Source organism: Panicum virgatum, chromosome 7K (genome assembly GCF_016808335.1).
Source record: "Panicum virgatum strain AP13 chromosome 7K, P.virgatum_v5, whole genome shotgun sequence".
Taxonomy (NCBI): Eukaryota; Viridiplantae; Streptophyta; class Magnoliopsida; order Poales; family Poaceae; genus Panicum; species Panicum virgatum.
In genome coordinates, this window is record NC_053142.1 from 40527883 (window position 1) to 40548554 (window position 20672).

Sequence of the window (20672 nt, forward strand, 5' to 3'; positions counted from 1 at the left end):
AGTAGCGCCTTCTTTTCAAAAAAAAAAGTAGCACACAAAAATTCCTCCTTTCCCATTTTTTAGGCTTCGACGGTTGACGGCGCCAATGCACTCAACTTCATGTAGCTAATACTAAACAAAAGTCACCAGACACATCAGATACTGTATTGTATAAGATTGTAGATCTATACATAATTGTAATCCGCCACAAATTACACGAACTGAAAAACCAGGGTCATATTTTGTACACAAAACAGCCGGAGGCAATTAGAAATCGTTGATAAGTATATTTATTGTCAACTAATTCGAGGTCAAATTAATAAATGATATAAAATTCTTACCCAGTTAGCGCAACAGAAAAATAATTACAATTCAGTGCATCTTACTGTAGACTAGATTGAATGACCAACCATATCAATATCAAACTGATGGAAAATACTTCATGTGCTCGCAAGAAGAGGTTTACATGGAAACTGATTTTATTGTCGTAGCAATAATTTTCCAGCCACTCTGTTCTGCTAGCTGTTTTTCCAGCCAACTAACAATATTTTTTTCACACCAAATCATCACCAGCCACCAGTCAACAGTAATTTTTTTTCACAACAAACCAGTACCAGCCACCAGCCGCAGCCATCGTAATAGAGAGTTAAAGGATACTACCGCAAAGCCCAGTGATGCCCAGTACCGGGCAGCTCCGAAATCGTTGGGCTTGGGCCTAGCCGCACGCCAACGACGGGGCCGTTTCTCTCCGCGTCGAAATCAAATTACCAACCAAACATCCGGCGAAACGCAGAACCCCAACCAAAAACCCGTAAAACCACGGGGAAACCTCACACGTCTTCCTCCGTCCAGCCTGTCTCCGGTCCCCCGCTCCTTAACGCCGCCATCACCCCCCTCCGGCCCTCCCCCTTCCAAGTCCCAATCTCGTCTTCCTCACCCGTACCCGTCAAAATTCCATCCGCTCGATTCTCAGGGAGGGGGAGCGGGACAGAAGGACGCCCCGGGGCCGCAATGCGCGTCCTCGCCGCGGTCCTCCTCGCCGCGGCGTGTGCAGCGGCGGCGGCGGCGGCGTCCGGGGACAGCGGCGGCGGCGGGGAGCTCCCGGAGTTCCGGGAGGCGCCGGCGTTCCGCAACGGCGCGGCCTGCGCGGGCGCGCCGACGATCCACATCGCGATGACGCTGGACGCCACCTACCTGCGGGGCTCCCTCGCGGGCGTCCTCTCCGTGCTCCGCCACGCCGCCTGCCCGGAGTCCATCGCCTTCCACTTCGTCGCCTCCTCGACCTCCCCGGCGCGCCGCCTCGCGGCCCTGCGCCGCGCGCTGGCAGCCGCCTTCCCCACGCTCCCGGCCACCGTGCACCGCTTCGACGCCCGCCTCGTCCGCGGCAAGATCTCCTCCTCCGTCCGCCGCGCGCTCGACCAGCCCCTCAACTACGCCCGCATCTACCTCGCCGACCTCCTCCCGCGCTCCGTCCCGCGCGTCCTCTACCTCGACTCCGACCTCCTCGTCGTCGACGACGTCGCCCGCCTCTGGGCCACTGACCTCGGCCCCGACGCCGCGCTCGCCGCGCCCGAGTACTGCCACGCCAACTTCACCTCCTACTTCACCGACGCCTTCTGGCGGCACCCCGAGTACGCCGCCGTCTTCGCCAACCGGACGCGCGCCCCCTGCTACTTCAACACCGGGGTCATGGTCATCGACCTGGACAGGTGGCGCGCCGGCGGGTACACCGCGAAGCTGGAGTACTGGATGGAGGTGCAGAAGCAGGAGGCCAGGATATACGAGCTGGGCTCCCTCCCGCCGTTCCTCCTGGTGTTCGCCGGCGAGGTGAAGGCCGTGGAGCACCGGTGGAACCAGCACGGGCTCGGCGGCGACAACGTGGCGGGCCAGTGCCGGGAGCTGCACCCGGGCCCGGTCAGCCTGCTCCACTGGAGCGGCAAGGGGAAGCCGTGGCTGCGGCTGGACGCCGGCCGGCCGTGCCCGCTCGACGCGCTCTGGGCGCCCTACGACCTCCGCCGCCGCCGCGGCGCCCGCGACGACCTCCTCGCCGCCGTCGCCTGACAAATGCTGGGCCCACATCGCTGGAGCGATCGATTTGCTCGCGTCCGATCGGATCATACTCCACGGCGCTTGGCTGCTCGCTTCGCCGTCCCACAACCACACTCCCACCCACTGGTGGGTGTCGGCGTTGGGGTGCCGAGTCACTGACACGTTGTCCCACTAGCCACTGCGCCTGGGTCCCTTCATGTGTCCATGCTGTCAGTCGTAATGGCGTTGGTTGGAGTAGCCCCATCGGTACTGCCATTCATCGGCCCCACACGTTGGGGACGGAATGGGGGGGGGGGGTTGAAATGCAGCCATGGGCTGTGTACAGCTGTTATTTTTGGCCTGTTGAGGCAATAGTTTAGATTCTATATATTCTTTATTATTTCTCCTTGTTGATTTTTTGAATCTACTGCTCCGTATATACTGCGGGCACAGTTTATAAGCACCACTGGAATAAACTTTGGGAATGTTAGAGCTCGGGTTTTTTAAGTCCTGAAGTTAGGGCTCGGGAGGTGGAAACAAGAGTGATGTTCTTGGGAAAAGCGATAAAGCTTGGTGTAACTTTATTCTCTCTTTTTTTCTGGTCGAGTGTACGCTGCTAATTTTAAAAATTCTTTGAGCACACCGCAGAGCTACATCTGATGTGTGATGTCGTTTTGCCCTGAGAGGTATACACGAGAACTAAAGAAAAAGGTTAATTGGATGTCGTCTGGTGGCACAAATCTCAATCCTGGGGGCTCCAAATTTTCTCAGGAATCTGATCTGACTTTCCCGCTTTTTTTTTAAAGCCTGATCCACGGGTGATTTCAGTGGAGCTTGGTGCCACTGCCATGTGATTCGAATGGGCGTTTTCCAAGTGCTCGAGTGGATCTTTGTAAAAAGCTGGGAAATTCGTTGCTTCTCCCGTGCGCGACTGCGAGCGAGAGAGAAGGGGAAGAGAGAAAAGAAAGGTTCAGTTGCTTTCTACCTTTTCTTCTCGGTTGCTATCAGTTTGCTGGTGAGGGAATGATCACTCGACTGCGGTAGCGTGCGAGCGTGATGTTGTCGACTGAAATGCTGCTTTGCTGAGGATTACTGCAACTGTGACAGGCAGCCAGGGTGCTCAAAGACAAAAGAAGAAAGAAATCTACAAAGCTTTCCGCTAGACTGATGATGGTGAGTATGTGATGATATCTGCAGCGTAAAAGTTGCCACGTCTCTAGGGAAGGGATGCACCCTGTACTAGTCCACCACTATTTGAAACTTGAAAAGAGCAAGAACTCCCTGATCCCTGTAGTCGTTCCACAGAACTGACGAAAGGTGGCACCGACAGCCTCGGCATTTTGTCAAGGACGGGGACAAGCGCCGACACACTGCCACGCCGCGCCACGCACGCACGCAGCTACAGAGGAGAGAGGATCAGCAGGGCACCGCGTTGTTCGAGCAGATTGGATCTACGCTGGCTCCTTGTCACGGAAATGAACAAACCCTCTTTCCTCTTGCCAACCATCTCTCTTTTCGCAATGTGATGTAAACGAGCCAAAAAGGGAAATTCCATTTAGATCTTTCTACGAGTTCATATAGAGTTAGAAGCCAACCATTGGCAATAACAGTAGGGGAGTGCTTAGTTACAACTTACAAGGATGCGATGCGCCATTTGAATCTGATAGATCAAATCATTGTCAGGTGCTCATCGAAGAAGATGATTTTCCCCCCTTTTGAGAGGAATCGAAGAAGATGCTGCTTTTCGTTTTTTTTAATTTTGAGAATCACACAATGCGCACGCACACTCACACCCTATGAATACACGTACACAAATTCTACCCCCATGAGCACCTCCGAAGGACTGAGCACCGGCAAGTCTAAAGATTCCCGAAGTCACCACTAGCACCTCGTCGTCCACCTCCGAAGGACTGAGCACCGGCAAGTCTGAAGATTCCCGAAGTCACCACTAGCACCTCGTCGTCGACGGGAACGTCGTTTACCACTTAACGTGTAACACCGGTAAATCATAAGAAAAGATTCCCGAAGTCACCACTAGCACCTCGTAGTCGACGGAAACGTCGCTTACCACTTAACGTGTAACACCGGTAAATCATAAGAAAAGATTCCCGAAGTCACCACTAGCACCTTGTCGACGTTCGTCGACGGAACGTCGCTTACCACTTAACGTGTAACACTGGTAAATCCTAAGAAAATCTCAGGAAAAGATGCGAGCACCAGAATTTGAACCCTGGTGGGTAGCGTCCCACTGGACCATCCTACCATTGGAGTACAAGTCAATTCGCAGATGCTGCTTTACGTATAGTATAGTAGACTTCTGTTCAGAAAAAGGCCTGAAACTGCACATATCTGGCCCAGGCCCCTACGAACCGACCTCCCGCTAGGCCGGGCCTCAGGCCCAGCTGCCACTAACTGGCCCATATCATATCACATTCCTCATCAGGCGTAGGAAAAAAAAAAAGAGCCTCCAAATGGAATGAAGCCACCGTCACCAGCACGACGATTCGACTCGACAACAAATTGATAATCCGGATGGATCATGGATCAGAAGATTGAGAAGCCGGCCTCCGGCACGAGCTAGCGGCAACGGCCGGTTTCTCCGCCTTTCCGAGCGCGAAGCCATCATCCACCGTCACCCCGTCGGCGCGGCGCCGACGTTGACTCGCACGCGTTCATAACGCCGACACGCCGGGGAGCCATGCCGCCTCCATGTGGAGAAGTAAACGCGCTCCTCCCGTCTCAACGCCTTGTGCATAAATAGCCCCGCGAGCTGGGATCGGGCCACGCAATCTAGGCGTTATTCGTTCGGCTTCGCTGCGCGCTCGAATCGCGTGATCGATCAAGCGGCCGGCGGCGGAAGAATTGGGGTCGAGATCAGGCAGGAGCGAGGAGATGGCGCAGGGGACGCTGGAGGTGCTGCTCGTCGGAGCCAAGGGCCTCGAGAACACCGATTACCTGAGTACGCACGCTTCGGCTCTTCCCCCCTTTCGATCGTGGAAAATTCCGCGACGTTTGCTGTGGTTTCTTCACCGCTCTTGAAAAACGACACCGATTCTTAGCTGATAAAAACTTTGGGGCTCGTTGCAGGTAACATGGATCCCTACGCGGTTCTGAAATGCCGCTCCCAGGAGCAGAAGAGCAGCGTTGCGTCTGGTATTTGTGTCTCTATTTAGCTTCAGTTTCTTTAATTATTAGTAGATTACATGCTCTAATTTGTTAGAAATGTGTGTCATCAATAGTCTGCAGAAACAGAGTTACGATAGCAGGTAGTTCTAGTTCAGGTCAATGGTACTGGCTTGAATAATACTGGATGATCTTGCTTAGCAGCTGCGAAGCATCTGTGGAAACTTGACACTTCCGTTGGTGGTTCTGTACCATATGGATGGATATTGGATGGTTTCTTAGTGCTGATGCTTTGTTTCCTTGTCTTCCCTAGAATTTTGTGAGTTGATTTGTTTGTGCACGGCAGGGAAAGGATGCGATCCTGAATGGAACGAGACCTTTGTGTTCACCGTCTCCGACAGCACAACGGAGCTATTCGTCAAGCTTCTGGACAGCGATGGTGGCACGGATGACGACTTTGTTGGTGAAACAACGTGAGTACTTGCATCTTGTAACCAATCATGGACGCGAGAACAGAGCGATGCACTGCGAACAACGACGCTGGTTTTCCTCGCTCTTGCGGTGTGCAGTTCTGAAGATGCTTTTGGATCCAAACTTTTTTAACGTTTGCCATGTTCATTTCAATTGAGTACCCTGTTTTTTGTAGTATTCCACTAGAAGCAGTTTTTACTGAAGGAAGCATCCCTCCAACTGTTTACAATGTCGTGAAAGATGAAGAATACCGCGGAGAAATCAAACTTGGTCTCACATTCACTCCAGAGGTAATTGTCTTACATAGTCACATCCATTCGAAAGCTGGATTTTAGAATGTGATACACTGAAAAGTCTGTATCTTTTATAAAAATACATTTGGATAAAAAGACAGGTAAAAATTCTTTTCCATAAAACCTTTCAAAAAAGCTCATACGCAAGCTTTTCACATCACTGTTTGCCAGCAACTTCATATGATAGTTGCCGCCGCTGTAGATGTTTCTTCTGCCTTCTTTTGCTTTTCCTGTCTAGTTTCTGTCTATGGAAGGATAAGTACTTTGCGTACTTTGCGTTAGTGGGTGCCTTATCTCTCTTTCTGTTGCTTTCCATTAGCCTGAAGATTAGGAGCAGGGTTTTGCTCTAAATTCTTCTACAGACTGCTGAAATGTCTCTTCTGATCTGTTAGCAGGATGCTCGTGATCAGGGCTTCTGATACATAGTAGTCTTGAAAAGAAGCAGATTCCTTGATGTCTTGCCGCAATGTCATGTGTGACCAAGTCAGTGTTCTTGAGCATGTACACCTTATATAGTATTGAAGCCTGCAACTTATTACTCTAAAACGAGTCCCCGTATTGTTGGCATGTTGCTGAAAGTTTGTAATAATGGTGTTGGCCACTTGTATGAGCTTATGGCTGAACCCCACTCTCGATGTTCATCAGATAACCTGTCGTTACTCCAACAGGCCGTGACTGCCGCAAGATTTCACTTGCCTGCTCTTTTCTCTGAAGGTGATCCAAGAAACCATCATGGGTGTGTTTAGTTCCGTAAAAAGAGGGTAAAAAGTGGATGCGAAAAGTCACATCAGTCACTGTAGCGCACTGTAGCACGTTTCGTTTGTTTGTGGCAAATATTGTCATAACATGACCTAACTAGGCTCAAAAGATTCGTCTCGCAACGTACATCAAAACTATGTAATTAGTTTTTTTATTTAACTACATTTAGTACTCCATGCATGAGTCATTTGCTATATTTAATGTTTTGATGTAATGGAGATGTGATGGAAAATTTGGAGTTTGAGGGGAAGTTTTTGGGAACTAAACACAGCCCATCTTGCGTTGCAGTACTATGCACTAGGGACTCTGTACATCTCATGCATGGTAATCAGCACCATGCATGCCTTGCCCTGACACCCATGTCTCGGATGATGAGAGACCGTGGCTTAGCGTTCACTCAGGCCGTGTTCAGTTCCAAAGTTCCAAATTCCAAAAAAATTTCCGGCACTTGTATGAAGACTTAAATCTAGACGAAATAAAAAACGCATTGCGACTGCTGTCTGTAAATGACGAGACGAATCTAATGAATCTAATTAGGCTGTAATTAGATGCTAAATTGCTACAGTAATGCTACAGTAAATAACCTCTAATGACAGATTAGTTAGGCTCATTAGATTTGTCTCGCGATTTACAGACGAGTACTGTAATTATTTTTGTGATTAGTCTATGTTTAGTACTTCAAATATAAAAAGATGCATTTTCAAAAATTTTACAGGCTCCAACCAAACACGGCCTCAACCTCATGCAGGCAGGGAGACGCCCCCCGGCCGGCCGGTCTTCTTTGACCTTCCAGTTCCAGCTGCGGCACTTCACGGCCGTATCTCTCTGCCTCCCTCCCCTGTCTTCCTCTGCTGGGCCGGCCAGTAGATTAACCTAAGTCTCTAGCATTTTTAAATGGCAACGTATTTGGTGCAAACTAAGGACTTTGTGTAAATTCGTACAAACCTACTAAATAAAGTTTCAAAAAATTCTAAAAAAAATCATGAATGTGCTTCTCAGATTACATCATATATATATATAATTTCATGGTCAAATTCGTCTTACTCTAGAAGTTAAAAAAAGACAAATTTGAGATGCATTTGAACCATTATTGTTGTCAGAAAATTTGTCTTTTTTTAACTTTTAGAGTAAGATGAATTTGACCATAAAATTTTGTATATAGATGAGATAAGCTGAGAAGCACATTCATGATTTTTTCAGAATTTTTTGAAATTTATTTTAGTAGGTTTGTACGAATTTGCACAAAATCCTTGGTTTGCACCAAATACGTTCCTTTTTAAATGGTCCTAGACGACGATCCTTGCCATGTGATCTGGGCGATAAGATATATAGGGATGCTGTTGAGGGTGGCGTGGTCGCAAGCGAACAAAAAGGCTAGTAACTCGAAATCATAGTTTCAGCGGGGCGGCGAGCCGGCGACAAAGCACCAGCTGGTCCGGGCTCCCCATGTCCGCTTGCTTCGCCGCGGCGAGCGGAAATGACGCTAAAGACCCCTGGACTGGTCTGTAGGAAGAGAACACAGGAAGAAAACCTCCAGCAACAAAGAAACAAGGCGAGCTCGCAACCATTGTTGCTGTCTGAATCAAAACTTTTGCTCGGAAGAACATGGCAACAAAGAAGCATGCATGTACAACCATCGCTTGTGTTGGGTTGGATTCAGAAGCAGAGGTGCTCTACCGCTATGCTAAGCTAATAATTACAGTTAAGGGCGAGCATCTATCGCCGTGTGTGATTGAGCGAGAGAGGGGGGGGGGGGGGGGGGGGGGATGGAAGCCGAGCCTAGAACGAAGAACCTGCGCTTCCTCGATGGATCCTAGTTGTGCAGCGGGTTGGAGCCCTGCGGCACCAGCCTCTTGGACTCGCCGAGCACCGCCTCGGCGTCCCGGGCTGCGTCGTTGGCCGCGGGCGCCGTCGCACTCGCCGCAGCAGTCGTCGTCGTCGTCGTCATCGCCGCCGCCGCCACCCGCCCGTGCCGCCTCCACGTGGCCACGTCCGCCCTGGGAATTCGGTGGCCGCCGCAGCAGCCGAACGCGGCGAGCTCGGTCGCCAGCAGCAGAAGCATCGCGAGCAGCATGGCCGGCGGCCGCGCGCTCGTGCCGTGCCTCTCCATGCTCTCGCCCGGGGATGCGGGGGGAGGCCGGGAAGGAAGGAAGGAAGGAGGGGAGGGGCGCTCTAGCTGGCCTCGGACTCGCAGGAGGAGCGCTCTCTCACTGCAATGCCCGCAGCACGCCACCGCCGTGTCGCGCTGCGTGTCCGAGGCGAGCGTGTCCGGTAGTAGTGGTGGTGGGTGCCGGTGCGCCGGAGCTAAATAAGATGGGGCCGGCCGGCCACCGTTAGTCCCCCGACCCTGACTCCCGAGCGTGAAAGGCTGTGCTTTGTCCGGACGAGAGGTGGTCACTTGACTCGGCGAAAGCAGCAGCCGACCTACCTAATAAACCCCCGTGTTCGTGTGACCGTGTCGCGCAAATCTCATGCGCTGGACGCCTAATCGCGCGACAAGCTTGCCGACGTGCCGGACGGGGAGGTATCGGTCGTGTCCGGTTGCCTATGTTTTGTGTGTCATGACCCTGTATCTCTGCGTGATCCGATGCTACCCGTCGTGGGGGGCGACAGTGGTTTGTCATCGATATCTCAGTGGGATGACCGGATGAGCCAGGCGATTGGTTTCTGTGATGGTTGTGATTTGTGAGGGTACTATTGGGCTGCAGTTTGTGACGAGGAGCTTGCTTGCATCACACAGAAAGCTTCAAAAGCGACACTGCCGCATTTGGCTGTTGCCAGGGGCGGACCCCATTGAATTCAATGGTATTCAACTGAATACCCATTATTTTGGGATAAAAAATCTATATACGTAGCCTATACTATGTATATGATTCAGAAAAATAAAAATAACACAACAACACATGTCCTTAAAGTCACACACTTTTGGGCCTAAAAACTTGAGCAGCCCACCTCCTCTCCACAGCTCCACCCACCGCCGGCCCACATACTGTCCAAAAAACTTAGCAGCCCACCTCCCCTCCCGGCCAGTCGGCCACCCGTCTCCTCTCCCGATTCCCCCCGCGCCCCCATCTCGCCCGACGTCGCCGGCGCCTATTCTGTTGGCTGCTGCCCGCTTCCGTCGCCCCGCGCCCTCGCCGCCTGGGCTGCTTCGGCCGCCTGCCGCGCCGCGCAGCCGAGCAGAAGCGCCGCCTCCCGCCTGGGCGCTGCCGTGCAGTCGTGCGCCCGTACAGGTAGGCACAGGTGCGCAGCGGAGCCGGAGCCCTGCTCCGGCCGTCCCTGCTGCCACGCCACGCAGCCGCGCAGGCGCAGGCGCTGCCGCGCAGGGGTGCCGCCGCCGTGCTATTGCTGCACAGGGCTCCAAGGCCGTAGCACGCGCGCACTCGCACAGAGCAAGAAGCCAGCTAGTGCCCACTGAGTTGAACCAAGGTGAGGATTCACGAATTTATCCATATTTCGTGAATATGTCATTGCAATTTGCAATTTGTGATTACTTATGGAGTTATGGATTTGTGTGCATCCTTATGAATTTATCAATGTCATTTGTTGTTTTAGAATTTTATCTTCTATTTATTTCAAATGTTCTCACTTTGAACTGTTGATCATTTAGAATATATAGATCAGTACATCTGTTATCTATATGTTGAGCAATTTCAAATTACAAACTATTTATATTATCGGTACTCAATTATGTGCTATTAATGTGTATTTTGGGCTGTCAAATTTTTTTTTACACCATTTAAAATTTTGAATACCCACCTTCGGAATCCTGGGCCCGCCCCTGGCTGTTGCCTGCTTTTATGATTTTATCCCGTCGGTCTCACATCAACTTTGCCCATATCTGAATAGGCAGACCACTACTGAATTACATGACACAAAAGTTTTGGTAGAAAAATTACACAACTTAAGATGACTGGAGACAGCAGCGAGCAGAGCTTTCTATGATGCTGAGGCAGACACGGGCCTTAGTGTGAAGTGGGCTAGAAGGCGTGTCCCGGCCCACCAGATGGGAAATGGCCAGTGGGCACGCTTTTCAGCAAGCCCGGCCCAAACCCAACCAAGGACGGGGGACATTGCGAGGAGACCGGGGAAGACGGAACCGGATCCGCTGCAGTAACGTCCCCTGCAGTTGGGTCACTGCCACGTGGGCCCACTGCGTGCCGGCCCCACACGCAGTGACTCAACTGCGGGGTACGTAACTGCAGCGGAGCCTCGTCCGGGGAAGACACGGCGCCCTGCTCCCTTCCGCCCCTTCCGCACCACAACTCCACAAGCCCGGGCGCGCCGCCAAGTCTGCCTTTATTCCCCCCACAGCAGCTTTCGCCGCGGACTCCTCCGACTCCAAGTTTCGCGGGGCAGCACGCGGGCCGCGGGGAGGGTGTGAGGAGTCGGAGCCGGCGCAGTGTGCGCGGCGGCACGGCGACGCCGCGGGGAGGGATGGAGTACCGCGACAAGCTGGTGCTCGCGCCCATGGTCCGCGTGGTAACCTCCTCTCGACCCGAGCCCCCTCCCAGGCTCCCACGATTCCGTCCTCTGGATTTACCTAGCCGTCTCTCCTCCGGGGGCATACGGCTTCGGGATTGAGCTTTAGTCTCAAGCTCTGGATCTCTAGATTTGGGTCTCCGCTTTCTTATGCACCTTAATTTATTTCTCTCGAGTCTCGATCTAGAGCTGGAAGCTCTACGCCTTTTGTTTTATGTCAGAAGTGGAATACGTTATGGGGCTAAGCTGTCTTAGTAACCATGCTGTTGGATAAATGACTGCAGTAAGCATGCGACTAGGTTGTGGCTTGGTTTGCGCTTTTTTCCTGCTGCCAATGAAGGAATGGAATTATGAATTATATGGTGGATTACATGCTACTGTAGTACTAAACAAATACTGAATTAATCAAATATAGCTATTTTTGCCAATGCTAAATATGGGCACTTATTTTTTTTCTCTCCTGTACATCTGTTAAGTTTATGAACGGACATTGTCATTTAGTAAATGAATAGGCACCATTGTCCTTCACCAATAAATTCCCATGTTCTGCCAACATCATAGTGAGAAACCATTTACGATTTCAGAGGTTTTGATTAACAGCTCCAGAGCACCAGCACTCCCTTTAGCATGGGTCATGTTGTACTTCTCATGGCTACAAAGCTTTTTTTACTTATCTTGTGTGTCTGAATTTTTCTTTCCAGACTTATACTATGTAATGTAGCATCTGCCTTATTTTGTTACTTTGCAGGGCACCTTGCCATTTAGGCTACTGGCTGCTGAATATGGTGCTGATATTACATATGGAGAAGAAATAATTGATCACAAATTCTTGAAATGCGAGCGCGTTATAAATGGTATTATAGCTCGATTGATATTTTGCATTCTGATGTGATTTATTATTCTATTGGTCCTGCAACTATCTCAATTGCATTAGCAGTTTGGTCTACTCATCAGTCATCATCTGCTGTTAATATCTAATATGTTGGGTGTCACAGTATTGCAAATAATCTTACCCCCGTGTTACATCTGAAGTTGATAATTGGGTGTTGTGTTAATCTTAACTGACTCTTGGGTGATAAATGTTTTGTAATTGGGGATCAGGGAAGGATAGTACAAATGGTTGAATAACTTTATGAAATTTATGAATGCTTTATGATGTGAAGAGAAAGCTATTTACATGTGAAGCTAGGGTGTTTTCATAGCACTTAAGTAGTTATGTTCTTTGTTCCACCTGCTGTTTAGATTTATTGGACTTACTCTGGGCTGTATAATTCGATACATCCTAATCACCTTGCACATTGTTTGCCAGAATCTCTTGGGACTACTGATTTTGTGGAGAAAGGAACTGACAACGTAGTTTTCCGTACATGCCCACAAGAAAGGGGTCGGGTTGTATTCCAAATGGGCACATCACATGCTGTGAGAGCACTTAAAACTGCTGAGATTGTGTAAGTTTTGTTTCTGAGACCTTTTAGCATCCAAGTTCTGAAGTAAGCTGACATAAACGCTGTGTTTGTGACAGGTTTGGCACAAAAATTTGCTTGATCTGATAGCATTAGATATATGTTAACTTCTTGTGTTTTGCATATTTCTTTAACTACTAACTATAGTATTTCATCCTCCCCAGGTGCCATGATGTTGCTGCTATAGATATCAACATGGGTTGTCCAAAGTCTTTCTCGCTTAGTGGAGGGATGGGTGCTGCATTACTCTCCAAACCTGAGCTTATACATGATGTACTTGTCTTAATTGTTTCTTTTTGCTTTTTCCATACCCCATATCCACCGCGCTTACTCAGGCTATGCATAGTAATGTAGATTTTGACAACATTGCGGAGGAACTTGGATACAACAGTGACATGCAAAATTCGTCTTCTGAACACACCTAAGGACACAGTGGAGTTGGCACGCCGCATTGAAAAAACTGGTGTTCCTGCTCTTGCTGTACATGGAAGGTACGACATTGTTGACACCAAAATTTCCGATTTTTTTTATGGTAACAGACAGAATTCTACTTTTGAGCTAGTAGTCTGGTTGATAATTGCAACAATTCCCACTCTCGTGTTAGAAGAGCGCAATGTGCCATCTGCATTTTTCAATCATGTCCTTATGTGCGCCCAGCTAAATTCTTGAGTTTGAGACTTCTGGTTGATAATTGCAACCATTCCTACTCTTGTGTTAGGAGTCTGCAATTTTCCATCTGCATTTTCAATCATGTCCTTGTGTGTGCCAAGCTAAATTCTTGAGTTTGAGATTCCAAACGTCTATGGCGGCCCGGATGAGGTGGTTGGGTTGCTTTTTTTCTTCTTCTTGTTGTGGGTGCTGTCCCATCTTGGGGTGGGTGTTTCAGTGTTGTATTCCCTTCTCTTTGAATGAATTAGCAAAGCTCCTGCCCTTGGTTTGCAAAAGGATTCAAAATGCAAAATTTATTCATACGCAGCTATGCACAGCTGCAGAGTTATTGGCTCATTGTGTCATTATAGCGTCTGTAGTATGTAGCTCAATTTCTTTGAAATTCAAGGTATACGATTGTCTGGTACTCTTGTCATGAAACTGAATATAACTTTTTACTATGATGAAACTGAATATGATGCAGGAGATGTCAAATATAAATATTTCATTTTTTTTTCTCTGCTCTAATTTTATTTTCTGGATACAAATCATTTTTGGCAAAATTGGCCCATGGACACCGTTAAAGTGTGGAATTTGCCACAGGCCACTAAATTTTTTTGTCTTTGCCGCTTCACACTGTAAATATGCGGTAATTAGCTGTAGGACACTATACATATTATTATACTCGTTTTTAATAGAATGCCACGCGAAATGATGATTATACCCCTATCACTATCCTTTCCTTGGACCCGTGAGCCTCCAGAATCGAAGCTCACCGGCGGCAGCCGGCCGGCCCTCGCTTTTTAAAGGAGGAAGCAAAGACATTAGAAGTGGAGGGAGAGCCAAGAGCATCGCAAGGGAAGAGGGGCGAGATGGAGGTGGTGGTGCCTGTCATGGCGCCAAGCGCATCGTGCAGCCCAAGACCCGCGGCCATCGCCGGCGGCGACCACCTCCTGGGCTACTGCTACTTCTTCTCCAGTGCACCGACGATCCCGTCCAGGGCGAGCTACCCCGGGGCCGTCTCGTCGGGCGCCGGCGGCGACGACGCCACGTTTGACTTCATGCTCTGCTTCAGCGGCCAGCTGCAGGAGGCCACGCCGATCCTCGCCGACGCCGACCAGGTCTTCGAGGGTGGCCGGCCCTCGCCTGGCTTCTGCTCTTGCTCCTGCCTGCCTTCCCCGGCGGCACCCCCGCTCCTGCTCCTGCCTGCAAACGGTGGCAGACCAACGCCGCACGGGGCGCTCGGGGCCGGCGCCCAGACCCGCGCCGCACCGGGCGCTCGGGGCACACGGCCATGGGTGCAGCTGCGCAAGGCGGAGCGCCGGGAGAGGCAGCGAGCGCCGGATCTACAGGCGGGGCCGGCAGGGCGACCACCTGTGGCAGCGCCCCCACTGCGCGAGCGGCCTGGCCGGCGATGGCTCGCCGGAGCAGGAGCAGAGGGGCGGCCGCCGGGAGTTAGCTGTGGATGCAGGCGTGGGATTGGGGGCATCGGGAGGCAGGGAGAGGAGGAGAATTGAGATAAGGGGTACAATCGTCTTTTCACATGTCTTTTTATTAAAAATGAGTATAATAAGAGGTGTAATGTCCTACACCAAATTACCATGATTTTAGAGTGTGCTGTGGCAAAGACAATTTTTTTTAGTGGCTTAGAGCAAAAGCCATCTTTTTTTAGTGTCCTCTAGCCAATTTTGCCATCACTTTTTTGTTATTTTTTGGGATAATTCCCTCCCCTGGAACTCACCTCCCCTGGGAGCTTTCAGCACTGAGTATGCCCTTTTATAACTGGTTTCCCTTATGTTGGTCCTCTTTGAAACTACAGAAAGATTAAAGACAGACCAAGAGATCCTGCTAAGTGGGATGAGATTGCGGATGTTGTGTCAGCCCTGTCAATTCCAGTTATAGCTAACGGGGATGTCTTTGAGTATGAGGACTTTAAAAGAATTAAAGATGCTACAGGTTTGTGTTTCTATTAACACTGCCATTTGTCTTGCTCTTTTAATTTGAGTTCTTCAGCTCTATCAGTTAACAATCTTGAAACTGCCTTTTAATATGCATTTATTGGGACTGCCATGATACTTCTATTTGACATTAATATTAGCCATAACTTTGTTATTCATGACGAGCAAGCATGCATGTAACATGGTTTCTGAAAAACTGTGAATTGAAATTATTGCATCCTTGCTACCTGTGTTGCTTAAGGTGCATTGACAGGATCTTTGTTTCTTGTTATTTTCAAATTTCAATGATAGTTGATACCTTTGTTCTTGATAGTTGATACCTTTGTTCTGCTAACTGTTAGGCGCCGCTTCAGTTATGGTTGCTAGAGGTGCCATGTGGAATGCCTCTATCTTTTGTGCCAAAGGAAAAACACCTTGGGAAGAGGTCAAAAGAGAGTATGTAAGAAAGGTATTTAATTTCATTGTTGTGTTTGTTTAGAGGATGTCCTACTCGTTTCGAATTTGTGCAAAAACATTCAAAACTTGTATGAGTGCCTACCAATGTTAGGAGTTGTGTGTTTTTCTGTTTGGATTTAGTACTGACATCATATTACTCTTTGGCGGCAGAGCATGTTGTGGGACAATGATGTGAAGAGCACGAAACATACCTTGAAAGAAATGATAATGCACTATTCTTGCCTTGAACTGCCTGAAGGGAAAGGTGTTATAAAATGTGACACTTCAGCAGATTTAGCGTAAGTTCAGCCAACTTTCATTTGTTTTGTTTGGCACATGATGTGTTAACTAAGGAGTATATTTTTACATTATCTGTCCATGTATGCCACTTGGAGGTTTGTCATCATACCTTCAAGACATGTTTCTAACAATCCCCTAATCCCCCCCCCCCCCTCCTGGCAATGCCATATCACCTCTGTTCCTTGGTTTTTGGGAACCACATCATGAAGCCTGTAGTTCTATTCGATCTGGATCTGCAGGGCTTTTAACTCAGCAGATTTTATTTTGTTTAAAATATTCATAACGTGATGATTTTCATGACATGTATTCTGCAACACATAACCTGCATGTCAGTTCGTCCTAATGACCAATTCCTTCAAATGTTTCAGGAGACTATACGGGGAGGAGGACTACTACAATTTTGTTGTTTCAAATAGGAAATGAACAGAATCTGATGTTGTAAGCTCTCTTGGGGACCAGGTATCTATTTTCTTGTACATTGGGTCTAGAGCTAGTGAAACGAAAATGAAATATTCTTGGAAATTAATGAAACTTGTAGTTTCATATATCGAAGTACTTATACTCCTGCTGAAAAACAATTACATGCACAAATAAGCATGTTTGTGACCAGGATTTCAAAACATTAATGGTATTTGTTCCACTTAGTTGACCAGGCACCCTTTCCTAACAGTGGCATGTTAACTGGTCTGTAACTCCGTATAGTGTATAAATTAGAGGTAGAGGCTGTGTCTGTCCGATATTGATCAGGTAGACAAGAACTGGCTAAACTAAATGGTATTTCCCCCAGAACCAAGCAAAACTGGTGAAACCTGTCTGGCACTTGAAGAAAGATGTTGTTCACTTATATGTGCTATAACTTGGTATAAATTGTTGTTCACCTACATTGTAACTTTAAAAGTTTTTTTAATGATATACAATAAAAAATTTGCTATAATTCGATGAACATTAGGAAATCGAGTAATGCCTCTTGACTTCATGAATGATTGAACCTGTATTTCTGCCTAACAATCTTAGTGTCTCTGAAAAATGTATTACCAAAAGCAACGTATTGTAATGTAACATAATGGCTGAAATCAATGTGACAAGTTCACATATTCCCAGGCTGACTTGTCACGAGTTGTACTTAAGATTGTTAACTGCAAATCCTCTTGTCGATAAATATCTCTAATACCTCTCTTAGGAATGGCACTGCTTCCCCTGAATAACTTTGGATCAAATGCTTGGTATTGTAGCTCCAGATTGGCTAGTGTAGCTTGCAGTATTGCCGCGATAAGGCATTGCAATTTTTCAGTTCTTTTGGTCTGCTAAATTATTAACGATCTTTTTCACTTTTGTTTGGCATCTAAGATGAGATTCTCTTGCAGCTTCTGCTTGGATTCCTATCTCACTTTTTTTAATGGGTTTCAGGGAGGTTTAGTTTTGGCGCTGTCTGGTCCTGTGAGGATTGACAAATTATCGGTCTTCGTTGGGACACTAGGGCTGTTGTTGTATTGGTAATGGATATACCTGGAATTAAGAATTATCTGAAGCTCATACTAATTTATTTGGTACTATAGGGAATGAAATTTTGTCATGTATTATTTGGTGGAAATAGTATGGTGTATTCTTTTGGGGGTAATTCAAGTAGACTTTGATATGTTGGCTGTATTGTTACAGTCCGATGGTCTGACAAATATTGAAAGTTTCCATGATATATATCTTTGATACACAAGCCTGGCACTGGAAAATAATCAATCCAGTTGCATATCATATCTTTATCTTTGATGGGCCTCCAATCTAGTACTTCACATGCCTTCTATCTGCATCTGGATGGTGAAAGCCTGCGTCAGCCATGACATCACAGATGATACACTGACATCTGCATCGCATGGTATTCCCTTCCAGAAATCCTCTATCCCGTTCATATAGTTTCTGCACATAGACCAATAATTGATGTGGATGCCATCTTCGTGGTACCCAAGATGCAGAAATGTCGTGCAAATCAAGTAATGTTACCAAAGAACACTCGAGACTAGACTTAGTCGACCAGCCAAATATAGCGTTCAATTCTCGTGGACCTAAGTGGCTGCAGTTCAGAAAAATGGTTTCGTAAACCGTTGGGTCAAATAGTTTTTTGATATGCAAGTTGAATTACACGCCTTGATACCTCACAAGTTCAGTCGCATACTCGTGAGGAGCGGCTTGTGATCTGAGAGATCAAACCTCAATACATCTCCAGTTGTGACCAGCAATTTATCATCAGAACAATAAGCTAAAACGAGCACATCTTTACACTCAGGTCATCCACACTATATTCAAAAGGTGCACAACTACTCTAAACACACCAGGTTCTGAAATTGCAGTCTCAAAAAGGGAGGGAAAGGGTCCGAACTCTGAACTAGTATCACATATAACAAGAGTGAAAGTCCAGTTAGGCACTGGGTAGTTACGGTCACCCAATCAAGAATGAAGGCTCATCTCCCTCCGGAGAGGTCAGAAATGGCGCTGGCGCCCGTCGTGGTCGTCATCGGGAACGCTATGATGTAGGGGTCGAACCCCTGGTCCTGCATAAGCGCCAGCATGTTGAGTCCCTGGTACGTCGGCGACAGCTCCGGCAGCGGCACGTCGCCGTCCAGGTACTGCACCACCTGCCGCATCCCCGGGCGCGCCCCCGGCAGCGGGTGCGAGCACAGCAGGCCCAGCCTCAGCACCAGGCTCGCCTCGCCCTCGGCGAAGTCGCCGGCCAGGCGGCGGTCCACGGTGTCCGTGACGGACCCGGCGCGCCACCGGTCGAGCACCCAGTCCACCAGCACCAGGCGGTTGTCGCGCGCGTCCTGCACCACGGGCTTCCGCCCGCACGCCACCTCCAGCATGAAGGCGCCGAAGGCGAACACGTCCGACGCCTTGGACGCCTTCCCCGTGTGCCCCAGCTCCGGCGCCATGTACCCCATGGTGCCCACGACGTGGGTCGTGTGCGGGTCGGTGCCGTGGTCGTACAGCCGCGCCAGCCCGAAGTCGCCCAGGCGGCCGTTCATCTCCTTGTCGAGCAGGACGTTGCTGGCCTTGATGTCGCGGTGCACCACCACCTGCTCCCAGTCCTCGTGGAGGTAGAGCAGGCCGGAGGCGACGCCCTTGATGACGCGGAACCTCTGCGCCCAGCTCAGGGGGGCCCTGCTCTGGTCGTGGAGGTGCCTGTCCAGGCTGCCGTTGGGCATGTAGTCGTATACCAGGAGGAGCTCGCCCTTGCGCCGGCAGTAGCCGAGCAGCTGCACGAGGTTGCGGTGGCGGAGCCGGCCGATGCTGACGACCTCGGCCACGAACTCCCGCATCCCCTGGCGGGACCCGTGCGCCACTTTCTTCACCGCGACCTCCACCTTGGACGCCAGGGCGCCGCGGTACACCCGCCCGAAGCCGCCGATGCCGAGCAGCCGCTTGTCGCTGAACCCGTCGGTGGCGTGGTGCAGGTCCTTGTACGAGAACCTGTGCGGGCCGAACGTGGCCTCCCAATCCTCCTTGACCTCCGCGTACATGCGCCGCCGCCGCAGGAGCGCGAAGACGGTGGCGCCCACGGCGAGCACGAGCGCCGCGGACGCGATCGGCAGCACGATCTGCAGCGTCCTGGAGCGCGGCTTGGGGGCCGTGACCGGCAGGGTGGGCAGGGAGGAGATGTTGAGCGGCGGGGCGGCGCCGTCCATGCTGAAGCTCCAGCCGAGCACGTAGTGCCGGCAGAAGAGGATGCCGGACGCCGAGGAGAAGCCGACGTAGGCGGTGTCGTCGATGACGGAGGAGAGGTTGACGGTGGTGGAGAGCAGGGGCTTCTTGGGCCGGGGCGCCTCCAGGGGCGCCATGGTGACATTGACCTGCATGGCCTGGCCGTCGAAGTCCACCCACACCTGCATCGCCTTGCGGCTCACCAGGCTCAGGTTCCGGAACGCGCCGCCGGCGGCGTCGTCGTAGTAGCCGGCGTTGTCGGCGTCGACGGAGTTGAGCCCGTTGACGTCGATCCCGACGTGGTTGCCGCTCATGTCGTTGAACTCCGAGTTGAGGATGGTGTCGAACTCGACGGCGAAGAGGTGGTTGGTGGCGTTGCCGTTGGTGGCGGAGCCGACGAGGCCCAGGAACTGGCCCGGCAGCGCGGAGGTGAAGTTGCGGCTCTTGGCGACCACGAACGCCATGCCGTGGCTGCTCAGGTCCACGTACGCGCCGATGATGCCGATGACGAAGGCCGTGGAGAAGGACCGCATCGCCGCGCCGCCGGGCGCCCGGTGGAACCGCAGCGGCGCCGGGTAGAAGGCGTGGGCCTTGAGCTGCGGGGTGGCGTTGGTGAGCAGGAGCAGCCCGTCGGGCGTCACCGTGGCCATCCCGTCCAAGCTGAGGTTCGCGCCCTTGAACCCGTCGAAGACGAACCGCTCCTCGGCTGCGGACGCCGCGGGCAGGAGCCTGCCGACGCCGAGGAAGAGAAGCAGCACGAGCGGCGGCATGGCGCTGCAGTGCCGGCCGGTCTCCGTGCACGCTCGGGACTACTAGTCTACCACTAGAGCAGAGGTGGTTTGGCTGTGGCCTCGGTGGCGCTCTGTGCTCCCGCCTCCCGGTGGTGTTTGTTTAACGCAGCCGCCGTGTGCGTCTTCACCTCTTGGCCTCCGGCCGTCACGCTGACGCCGGTGTGAAGCTGACTAGATTCGCACGTCAGGACTCGGGAGCACCACTAAATCCTCTTTAGGGCTAGTTTGGGAGTCCCAATCCCGGCGGGGATC

The 20672-nt window shown here is 50.4% G+C and overlaps 4 protein-coding genes across 6 annotated transcripts; 3 read left to right on the plus strand and 1 right to left on the minus strand.

Annotated features, from left to right (window-relative positions):
• Positions 1-805: 805 nt before the first annotated feature.
• Positions 806-2647, plus strand: LOC120642489 (probable galacturonosyltransferase-like 3). Its single transcript, XM_039919042.1, has one exon. It carries the CDS (start codon positions 991-993, stop codon positions 2038-2040), a length of 1050 nt encoding a protein of 349 aa, XP_039774976.1. The 5' UTR covers positions 806-990; the 3' UTR covers positions 2041-2647.
• Positions 2648-4637: 1990 nt separating this feature from the next.
• Positions 4638-6580, plus strand: LOC120642582 (elicitor-responsive protein 3-like). Of its 2 annotated transcripts, none has more exons than XM_039919171.1 (5): positions 4638-4966; positions 5095-5160; positions 5477-5603; positions 5777-5891; positions 6287-6580. In XM_039919171.1, the coding sequence occupies exons 1-5, from the start codon at positions 4900-4902 to the stop codon at positions 6311-6313; spliced, it is 402 nt and encodes a 133-aa protein (XP_039775105.1). In that variant the 5' UTR covers positions 4638-4899; the 3' UTR covers positions 6314-6580. The 2 variants fall into 2 exon arrangements, with proteins under 2 accessions (XP_039775105.1, XP_039775106.1); XM_039919172.1 differs by having other exon boundaries at positions 4658-4966; positions 6290-6580.
• A 4314-nt stretch (positions 6581-10894) lies between these two features.
• On the plus strand, positions 10895-17688 carry LOC120642640 (tRNA-dihydrouridine(20) synthase [NAD(P)+]-like). 2 transcript variants are annotated; one of them, XM_039919205.1, is made up of 10 exons: positions 10895-11135; positions 11884-11989; positions 12445-12583; positions 12763-12871; positions 12953-13089; positions 15066-15202; positions 15546-15652; positions 15811-15938; positions 16308-16398; positions 17340-17688. In XM_039919205.1, exons 1-9 carry the CDS (start codon positions 11091-11093, stop codon positions 16360-16362), a joined length of 963 nt encoding a protein of 320 aa, XP_039775139.1. In that variant the 5' UTR covers positions 10895-11090; the 3' UTR covers positions 16363-16398; positions 17340-17688. The 2 variants fall into 2 exon arrangements, with proteins under 2 accessions (XP_039775139.1, XP_039775138.1); XM_039919204.1 differs by having other exon boundaries at positions 17347-17688.
• Positions 17689-18128: 440 nt separating this feature from the next.
• Positions 18129-20516, minus strand: LOC120642639 (L-type lectin-domain containing receptor kinase SIT2-like). The gene has a single exon (XM_039919203.1). The coding sequence runs from the start codon at positions 20397-20399 to the stop codon at positions 18393-18395; it is 2007 nt and encodes a 668-aa protein (XP_039775137.1). The 5' UTR covers positions 20400-20516; the 3' UTR covers positions 18129-18392.
• Between the last annotated feature and the right edge of the window lie 156 nt (positions 20517-20672).

Bases quoted from the DNA above. Each gene is read 5' to 3' on its own strand.
- LOC120642489 (XM_039919042.1), top strand. From the start codon at position 991: ATGCGCGTCCTCGCCGCGGTCCTCCTCGCCGCGGCGTGTGCAGCGGCG.
- LOC120642582 (XM_039919171.1), top strand. From the start codon at position 4,900: ATGGCGCAGGGGACGCTGGAGGTGCTGCTCGTCGGAGCCAAGGGCCTC. The intron at 4,967-5,094 runs GTACGCACGCTT...GGCTCGTTGCAG, and splicing joins CGAGAACACCGATTACCTGA to GTAACATGGATCCCTACGCG. The intron at 5,604-5,776 runs GTGAGTACTTGC...TGTTTTTTGTAG, and splicing joins GACTTTGTTGGTGAAACAAC to TATTCCACTAGAAGCAGTTT.
- LOC120642640 (XM_039919205.1), top strand. From the start codon at position 11,091: ATGGAGTACCGCGACAAGCTGGTGCTCGCGCCCATGGTCCGCGTG. The intron at 13,090-15,065 runs GTACGACATTGT...TTGAAACTACAG, and splicing joins GCTCTTGCTGTACATGGAAG to AAAGATTAAAGACAGACCAA. The intron at 15,203-15,545 runs GTTTGTGTTTCT...GCTAACTGTTAG, and splicing joins AAGAATTAAAGATGCTACAG to GCGCCGCTTCAGTTATGGTT.
- LOC120642639 (XM_039919203.1), bottom strand. From the start codon at position 20,399: ATGCCGCCGCTCGTGCTGCTTCTCTTCCTCGGCGTCGGCAGGCTCCTG.